Source organism: Solanum verrucosum, unplaced genomic scaffold (assembly GCF_900185275.1).
Source record: "Solanum verrucosum unplaced genomic scaffold, falcon-dt-bn FXZP01001278.1, whole genome shotgun sequence".
Classification (NCBI taxonomy): domain Eukaryota; kingdom Viridiplantae; phylum Streptophyta; class Magnoliopsida; order Solanales; family Solanaceae; genus Solanum; species Solanum verrucosum.
Window position 1 is genome coordinate 1175640 of NW_026020317.1, and position 10568 is coordinate 1186207.

General features: G+C 30.4%; 1 protein-coding gene across 1 annotated transcript; it reads left to right on the forward strand.

Moving 5' to 3' along the window:
• The first annotated feature begins 4041 nt into the window (after positions 1 to 4041).
• Positions 4042 to 6250, forward strand: LOC125835229 (transcription factor bHLH30-like). Its single transcript, XM_049514355.1, has 2 exons — positions 4042 to 4296; positions 5739 to 6250. Exons 1-2 carry the CDS (start codon positions 4060 to 4062, stop codon positions 6207 to 6209), a joined length of 708 nt encoding a protein of 235 aa, XP_049370312.1. The 5' UTR covers positions 4042 to 4059; the 3' UTR covers positions 6210 to 6250.
• The last annotated feature ends 4318 nt before the right edge of the window (positions 6251 to 10568 follow it).

Consider the following 10568-nt stretch of genomic DNA (forward strand, 5'->3'; position numbering starts at 1 on the left):
GTGTTCCATGAGCGCACCAAGCACATCGACATTGACTGTCATTTTATCCGCGAGAAAGTGCAAGCTGGGTTGATTTCTCTTATTCATTTGGGTACTTCGGAGCAACAGGCTGATATACTCACCAAGGGTCTTCCTCACTGCCAGCATTCCTATCTTTTATCCAAGCTAGGGATGAAAAACATTTTCATTGCCCCTAGCTTGAGGGGGGGTGTTGAGGAATTGACAACTTGCATAGCAGTGCATTGAAGATAGTTGCTGTTACATTGCCTTTTATATTGTTTGTTAATTAGTTACTTAACAGAATCAGTTAGTTAGCTAAACAGCGTGAACTCATAGTTTGTTAGCTTTGATTATTTGTGTATAAATATCCCAGTGTACAGATGTAAACAATCAATCGAAAATATCTGAGATAGCCATCTAGAATCTTCTCTGTAATTCTTCATATTTCTTCATCTCTTCAAACAGTTTTCTACAGATTTCATGGTAGATCTCAATTTTTAACAATTGTGAGAAGAATGTTTCACTCTTAACCAGATGTTTCAGGTCGAGCTTTGAATATGAAAAAAATGATGTTGGGAGCATCACTCCAGAAAAATTATGCAGTGCGTGATTCTAATTTGAAGCTCCAATGCAACTAAATAATATATAGCTAACTCGAAGTCTGATAATTAACTAGTACTATCTAAATAATATTGCGCTAACTATCAACTCTGTTCCATCATGATAATTAGTTATTTCCTCCTATCCGAAATAAGTATTCACTCAACATTTTTATTTTGGTTTGAATATGTGTTCACTTATATAATCAAAAATTAATTATTTTCTTAATAATAAATTGAGTGAACTAACTTTAATTCTGATTTGGTTTAGTCTAAACCTTTTTTTTCTTTATTGTTACTTTATAAGCATCAAATGTCACGTCATGGATGACTAGAATATGAACATCTTTTAAAACTTAACTGAAAAGTATAAGTCTACCAATATTTCTCTTTCAGAAAACGGTTACACCAGCCAATCTTCAGCAGCTAATTTGAGTACAATTATTTTAACCACCTAATAATGACTTCAAGTTTAATTATTTATTATATTAGTTTTATTTTATGAATGTTAACTTGCTATTAATTTTTTAAGAATAAATCAATCAATGGAGTTTGAGATTCTAAAACAAGAATATTTCAAATTTGACTTTCTATTGGTCTACAATAAGAGATTTTTTAAGTTTTGACTTTTTTTATTTGGGTTTTTTTAATTAAAAAATAATAATTTAAAGCTACATATGTTGAGAGATAAAAGGTTCTCAGCCTCAAATAAAGTATTAATAATGTGTGTATTAAAACTTTTATGATGGCTAATGTTTCTTGTGGTTTTCGGTTTCGGACCTATTCCGAATAATTTTAAATATTAACCACTTGAGAAAGGGAATTATTTAATAAATGCATTGCAATATTCAACCTCTATAATTGCAATTTTCAACTACTTTTGGACTTTGGTGACGGGGCTAGCGCTCTAATCAAGTTTTATTCTATTAATTAAAATTGAAATATTGCTAAACCTTAATAAATATTTTTTTTTTGTTAATAACTCTAATGACTTATAGACTGATCATTTGGAGATGACGTCTGAGACTTGAGAGTGTGAAAGAGACTATGGATGGATGCTTAGGCTTTAGTTTATTAGCATCTAATTTTGAATTCGTCTCTGACTCGTTATAAAGCTGAAGATTGTAGATTTCAATTTTGTTCTTTCCTCTCATGTTATTATATTCTAATCTGCTTGTCACTTAGGCCCAGCACTTGACAATTTGTCAAACTTCTAACGCAAAATTGAATACATATAATAATTGATATTTTCACAATTTCTATTAGATGCCCTTTTCTTTTATAAAAGTGACGAAGTATACATTTAAAATATTTAAAGAACCACACTATTTTGATTCTCAAAAACAATACTATAACACCCTTTTTGGATCATAGGCCGGGGTTATATTAGAATCAATCAATGGACGTTATAACCTTTCATCGTTACATAGAAACACTGCATAAGTTTGCTTCTTTTGTTTTTGTTTTTTTATATACGTACTATCTTTAATAAAAACATCATCAAAGATGGTAGGAATGCGGTAAATACTCATTCATTCTTAATTAAATATTTTAGGTTTGAACCCTGAGTATGTATAGTCGTCTTTGATAGGGAGTGATTTAACCCATTGGAGACTTTTCGACGTGAATTGAATCAGTCAGCCGTCAAAACAGATATCAAACACAAATAGAAAAAAATATATTATTTTAAAGGTAAAATGACAAGGGCAACATTTTAAAAGAGTTAATATCTTAAAGGTCACTCAATTATGAGAATTTATGTTGTAAAGTCATTTAACTTTATTTTATATCAATAAAATCACTCAACTATGAGAATTTGTGTTGTAAAGTCATTAAACTTTATTTTGTATCAATAAAATCACTCAACTTATGACTTTTTTCTTCAAAAATCACTCAACCAAATCAAATAAACAAAATTAAGGAAAATTAATTTATTTTATCCCACCCACACACTCCTAAATTAAAATAACATATTTAGGTTGATCGGTAAGTAAATATTTTCAGCTAGCATTTTAGCATGAGATCTGCCATTTTTAGCTCTTTTCTATGATTAATAACTGTAGTTAAATGATACAAATTTATTTTTGAAACACGTATCAATTAAGTATCATACGGTATTGAATAAATTTTACAAATACCAAATGCGTGTGCAATATTTATTTCTTTTTCGTTGACTTTGAATTTGTTTTATCAATAAGTTATTTATTTGATATCATATTTTAGAATATTTTGACTTTACTGTGATATTTTTTGCCAGGCCAACTTTTTCTTTTTACTTTAGTAACAGTAATTTTTCTCTTATTTATAACATAAACATTTTGAGTTCAATTTCTTGCTAAAATGCGCTTTAAAAAATATTTAATCATCTATTTGAATTCATTATTTAATTTGTCAGTGAATTGGGTAAAAAAATGAAATTTATGTATTTGTGGGGTCCGTCTATAATATAAAAAATTAATTTATTTTGTTATATTAGATTTTTTAATGTTAAATTAGGACAATTGATTTTGTAAGATAAAAGCTCTAAGTTGAATGATTTTGTAAGATAAAAATTCTTAGAGTGACTTTACTGATACAAGACAAAATTTAATGACTTTACTACATAAATTTACATAGTTGAGTGATCCTTTGAGATATTAACTTTTAAAATCATGAATACGTAACATTCATACCTTTATCCAATATTTTATATATTTCATGGTATGTTCAACTTATTTGAATTTCTCCACATACGCACTTGCATTCATTTTATAATTCAAGTATACATTGTCCTTTATTTACACAACAAAAATACATATTTCTTTAATCATTTTTGCTTGAATTGGCAAATTTTCAATTCTCTATTTATATCTACTCCTACACTAAACACCATAAGCCATAACAATTTTTTTGCATCTTCAAAACCAAGAAGATCAAAAAGTCTTGTGTCCATTTTGTCCTTTTCAACAACACACAAAATCTTTGTTTGTTTATTTCTGGGGTTTCGATTTGTTTACATCGATTTGCTCAACAGGGTCAACTTCATCTTCATCGAGATGCTGACCATTAGAAAGAAAATGTGGATGTTTTCTTGCTAATTTTTGTTTTCCCCATAATTTGTTTAAAGTTCACATTTTATTTTTTTAATCTTTTTAGTTTACATCTTCTATGGCAGTTATGTTCTCAACTATCACAATTAACACTCAATCTGCTGCCAAGATTTTCTCAATTTTCAAGATTGTCCCTCGAATGATCTCTTTTTGGTTTGCTCCGACAACTCGCCCTCCGGGAGCTGACCCTTAGATGGTACTATCATATTTGTTTTTGAATCCCAGTGACTAAAAATCTTAGTTTTAATAACTTATGGTTTGTTGAATCTTGTTTGAAATGTGAAGTATTGTTACATATACCATCCATATACAATAATATACAAAAAAAAAAAAAAAAGGACTATTGTATTGGTGTGCGTTAATTTGTTAGAATGAACTGTGGTGAGTTTTGTGAGAATGAGGCAAAAGGGGTTGTTCAAAGTTTGGTGTTGGATAGTGAGAAAAGTGAATTAGTGAAGGCTAGTGGAAGAGTGGAGAAAAAAATTGGAAAATCAGAGGGGAAAACAATTGCTGCATTGAAGAGCCATAGCGAGGCAGAGAGGCGAAGAAGGCAGAGGATCAATGCTCATTTGTCCACACTCAGGAATCTTGTGCCATCTTCTGATAAAGTAAGTTCTCTCCATTTCTGTTGATAATGATGATTAAAGAATGATAGTACATAATTGAATTTTTAGATTACATGTCTGGTGCATCAATTGTATACGCTGTTCCATGTTATGATCTATATTGGTATTGATGTAGAAATGTCAGTACTATTGCAATTTGCAACTTGAATTATTGTTGTTAGGTCAGTTTTGTGTCACTTACTTGCACAAGTTTTTACCGAAGTTTGGATTGAAACAAACCTGGTTGTATTCCCTAACTCTCACAGATAAAGAAAAATAAGAAATGAATTTTCATTGAGTGCATAAATCTTGAAGGCTGAGTCTGTTTTCGGCTGCTAGATTAATGAAGAATTTCTCTAAATCTCGCCTTTTGATCTGTGATTCACCGGTCACTAGATCCAAGTTGACAATGTGTTTCTCGTCAGGGTGGAACTAGAGGGGCGGAAGGGGTTTTTTTTACTTCATAGATATAAAGTTAATTTTTTTTTTATGTACATATAGTAGAGTGAAAATTATGTATCCACCACTCTTTTTCAGTAATCAATAAATTAACCGGCTAACTGTCCAACTTGTTTCCATTATGTGCCTCTGACAGTTCTTGTTTCATTTACTTCTTTCTGTTTATTCCCCCTTTGTTCTGATAGAAGGAAATTCAGGGAGGCTATACTTCTATGTAGAATTGAACATGTATTAGTTTGATGTGGTCCTTTCATAATCAATTGTAGATCCTAGATTTTCAGGGGTTCGAAAAATATAAAGTGTCAGAAATTTAAACGTAAAACCTCAAAGATCATAATTAGGAATTGCTAGTTCTTGGAGTAACTTGTATTGATGGAAACATTAAAGATATAAAATTTGCACTATAAGTTCATCACCAATGTAAACTCTTTGGCGGTTTGAATTTTCATTTGATTAAGGCTTAACCTGTAGAGTGCAAAGTCGGCTGGTGACTTCTATCTCGTTATCTATGCTAACACGTTTTGATTTGTTCAATTAATTAGTTATATTATTAGCAAAAGTAGTTAGGACTGTGTCTCTTTGATAACTTTTTGACTTTGTTCACCAATTAATTAGTAATATTATTGCAGTTAGCACTTTGGTCCAAAAACTGACGACATGACCTTAACAACTATGCGTTAATCATTTGACTTAAAACACTTATTTTCTATTAAGATAGTCATTTTCATGTCATCTACCATGACCAACTTTTCTAGAAAGGACTAGCCTAGGGCTATTTGGCGGGAATACATCGACAACCCTTAAATTTGTCAATATATTTCAACTAGACACTTCTGACTTGAATTATAGAAATTTTTTTTGCAAGTGTGTCCATTAAGTATGTTACATCATTGATTATACACATCAGACTCAATTGAAACAGACTTTCATTTTCATGTCATGACAATGATTTACTTTGATTGAGCTTTAACTAATGGTTACTTCAGATGGACAAAGCAGCATTGTTAGCTGAAGTAGTATGTCAAGTAAAACAACTGAAGGAAACAGCAACTCATGTTAGTGAAAGGTTGTTCATACCATTGGACTCTGATGAAATAAAAGTTGAAATAATTGCTGAAAATGCAATAGATGGGACATGTATTTACAGGGCATCCATTTGTTGTGAATACAGGCCTCATCTTTTATCAGATTTAAAGGAAACTATCAATTCTCTTCATGTGAATTTAGTGAAGTCAGAAATATCAACGTTAGGAAGTCGTGTGAAGAACGTGTTTCTCTTCACGAATTTGATCGATGGAGGATGTGCCAATATTGAGGCTGGGGAAATTTTCTTATCATCTGTTCGACAGGCGTTTAGTTCTATACTGGATAAAGTTTCTGCATTTCCAGAATATTCAGCCTATCCGAACAAGAGGCAACGTATTTCTTGCTTCGATTCTTCAAGCTTATTATTCTGATGACGATTATCGCCATTTTATTAGTATCATTCAACTGCTTGTATGTAGTATATTCTCTGCTATCATCAAATAGTGGTTGATTTGGATTGGAAATTTCATGTTATATTGTACTGCCCCTCAGTGGCCTGATGACTATATGTAAATAGTTTGTTACCTATTATAGTACACTCTTTAATTTGTGTATGCAGAAAGGCACATTTCTTAAATGGAGGGTGACTGTGAATGCGTGTATTGTAATTGCTTTAAGAAAATGTAATTTTTTTTATGCATAAAGATCATTCAAATTACCATATAACAAAAAAAGTATAAGAAATGTTGAAAGAATTGAATGAAGCTCTTATGTTTAGGAACGTTGTTAGTTATGGGTCCTCGGGTTTCTTCACTTTCTTGGGCTTGAAACAAGTTCACTCAAATTGAAACGAGGGGAAGTTACGAATATATATTGTTCAGCCGCCTAGTTTATCAACATGAACAAAATATATCATGTATATGTTATGTATAAGCATGTATATTATATGTATAATATAAATATATTTAGTAAACTAGTTGGACCAAGGGTTTAGGGCGGTAATTATTTCAGAAACGAACATAAATAACCGTCCACCAAAATAATAGTAGCCAATAAGTATATAAAAATTTTTATATTAATATATACGTAAAAAAAAGTTATTATCTATTAGCTAATAAAAAAAGTTATGATCCTTCTAAATAGAGGTGTGTACAGTCCAGAAAAACAAAGAACTCTCTATACCTTTCAGTGCTTTTCAACAGAAATTTTCACGGCAAGTCTCTTTAATTAGGACCAGTATTTAATTTAATTTTTGACCTTGTTAAAAAAATTATGAAGTAATGTTCCGCCAAAAAAAGTTCTTGGGTCTAAAGTCGCCATCTTGATTAGCTCAGCTCCACGTTTTGTTGGTTCTACAATTATGTCAGGGTCGTTTGGTTGACAACAAGTTATTTCGGAATAAGTTATCATGTGTTAAGTTATTCTACCATGTATATGAGAAAACTTATCTTCTCATCACTAAGGTATAAATGATGGGATAAATAATTACACGACTGCCTAATCCAACCAAACGGAAAATCATTTATCCTTGAGATTATTGTACCGTATACCTCACACCCGCGACTCCTCAGTGTTTAGGGTATTAGTGTGTACAACTTAAATTGTGAATAGTAGGGCCATTGAAAATATATTCAAAAATTCTTTTGTCATGCTGAGACAAACAATGGAAAATTAAAAGGGGGTATGATTAAAGGTAGGAGTCAAAAGGAAAAGAAATTATGAAACTTTTGAACTAATACGGTACACAACATAATGCAACAAAAGTTTTAACGTCAAAATCGATCAAATGTTTTCATGACTTTTTCATAAAGGAAAAGAAGATCTCTAACTTTAGCCATCAGCTACTTCTCTGTTTATTAATACTTCCTAGAACGTCTCGATTATCAATAATTACAATGTATTCCAACTTCTACAAAGAGTATTTTTGGTCTGTTTGCTAATTAAATAGCTTATTGCTAAAGTTACAAAAAGTTGTACCCTACAATCCATTATTAAAATACCTATTCCCTGTGGAAGGACTTGGGCCAATTAGATATATACAATCATACAAACTAGAAATATACTTTTTGTCAGTGACATAGAGTTCAATCTAAAATATTTAAAAGATATATAAAAAATTTACGGTAAAAAATAGATTTGTTTGAATTTCGAAATTCAAAACGTGTCACATAAATTGAGACGGAAAAAATATTAATTAGTGAAATTACACAACTAGGATAAGAGATCCCTCCTCTCTGAGAGACAAAAACTCACCTTTGGGCTTTGGCGTAAACTATCCATAGATATAGCTTTTGCTCTAATACATGGCGAAGCTACAAACTTTGTCAAGGGTATTCGAAACTTTAATATATATCTCTAAAAAAATATTTTTGATAATATTAATTTATATATGCATAGTATAATATTCTAATGAAAGATGTTTAGTGACTATGCCCTCGAATCAGGACCGACTCAACAAGATTGGGGGCCTAAAGTCAAACCTTAAAGAGGTGGCCCTAATATTTTTTCTTAATTCTTTTTCTTTGAAAAAATCATCATATATATTTTAATTTAAAATCTACTTTTCTAACCTTGTTAGATGCGATTCATTAATTATTATTTTATAATCAATTTGTTCAATTAGTAATTGAATAAATTTTAATAATAACTAAAACAAGGATATATATATACTTATGAACTAAGAATATCAACAATAACAAATTTTCAAGAAAAAATTATAAAATGAAATTAGAATAATAAAACATGGCTCACGAATTTGATAAGTTGATATGCATAACAATATCGAAATAGTGTTGCGTTCCTTCAATATAAAGATTGCTTGTTGCACTTGAGATTTTGAAGAAGACACCCAAAAGTAATTTTTTTTCTTTTATAACTTGTAAGCAAAAGTAAATAAAAAAAAATTGTAGGAGAGAGTTCAATATTGAGAATAAAAAAAATGAGTATAAGGTAAATAATACATAGGATCAAATTTTTAGGAGATAAATAAGGAAACCTAATTTTCATGTAAGGAAATTAATCCCAAAAAATGTTCGATTCCGTTAAAATAGTGGGAAAACTAACCGTCATTTTTTTTTTATACTTTCTTACATGTTTTTAAAAAAAAATAAAAGTACATATAATTTTTTTTAATAATATGTACAAGTATTTTAAGAAAATAAAATGGGAGCTCCCAAAAATATGAGGCCCAAGCAATAGTTTTAGTGGCCTAGTCATTAAGATGACCCTGCCTCGAATCAATATAGCTATGCTACAATACGTGTATGTGATTTTCACCGGCCAACAAAAAAAAAAAGACAGCTTCGGAAGTATTTTACGAACTTCCCAAACTGTCCCAAAAGAGCCAACATCCATTTATTTTTTTACATTTTTACAAAAATTATAAAAGTATGTATGTCAGCATGTGAGTTATAAATTGTTAATTACTTAAATTAATGCAGGCGCATATCGACCAAAGTCATGGACTGGCGGTCAATTAAGCAAAAAGGAGAATCGTGAGGTCTCAAATTCTCATTTGCGAATGGAGATAACTTTTTAAGCAACACATTTACATACGATATAAAATATGGATCACTAAGCTTTTCAAACGTTAGGTATATATATTGGTTCAGATTAAGGAAACAAGAAGTAAAATGGCCGCCATTCTTTGAACTTGGGTTTCACCATTAAAAATAAAGATAAAGGAATTACATTTTCTTTTTAACAAATTAGGATATATAGTTTGTGGTGGAACACCTCATATAACCACCTAACTTTTCGTCTACCATATATAAAAAAAATGGGGAACCACCAAGAAGGAGCCAAAAAAGAAGAAGAGGAACGTACATCAGACGATTCATGCATTATTTAATGAGTCAGCAGTCAAAAACACATCTAAAGTATTTTGATTTTTTTTAGTTTCACATATGAATTATAAGGTGTGCGAGGTTTCTACATAAACTATCACCATATATTTATCGAAGCACGTCTCAATTATCCGTTGTTCTCTTTACTTACTTGAAATATCCCCCTCGTTCATGTAGAAAAAGAGAACAACTGATAGTTAAAGTATGTTTCTATAAACATTGTGTGACAGTTCAAATAAAAAAATTTGCATACCTAATAATTCAGATATGAATAAAAAAACTAAAATACTTTAGATGGGTAGTATGTTTTTGACCTTATTTATTTGATCTCAATGCCTCCTTCACACAATATAATCATACCAAACTAAACTTGCACATGTGCTACAATTAATTTTGATTCCGACTATATATTCATATATGTCGATAGCTAAATTTTTTGGTGGAATCCAACGTGGGAATGCCACCCCAGACCATGACACTACTCTTTATAATGCAAATTCCACTCCCAAACTTTTATTAAATTAAAAAAGTTTTATATCTACTTCTCTTCTTTCTCTTTTCTTATTGGTGATCGAACAATTTCCAAGGACCAACCACCACACGCTTCTATGGTAAAAATTTCCTTTCCAACTAAGTGCATCATACGTACATCATAAATTCAGATAGTAATGAATAAATATAATCAGATAGAATACGTAATTCATGAAAGAGAACTTACTTATTTTTCATGTAGTGGAAGCTGTAGGATGAACTGCGGTTGAAATTTACTCGTCCATGGTGGTTGTCACAATATTTTGTAATAACCTCTATATCACAGCTCAAATCCTAATTGATTGAGGAGAGAATAAAACATAACATTACTATATTCTTTGTACATATTCCGTTGTGTTTTCTAAAAATAAAAAATAAAAATTACACAACATATATGTGTTTATATAGAAATTA

Coding starts and splice junctions, on each gene's coding strand:
- LOC125835229 (XM_049514355.1), top strand. CDS start 4,060: ATGAACTGTGGTGAGTTTTGTGAGAATGAGGCAAAAGGGGTTGTTCAA. Junction 4,297..5,738: donor TTGTGCCATCTTCTGATAAA/GTAAGTTCTCTC, acceptor TGGTTACTTCAG/ATGGACAAAGCAGCATTGTT.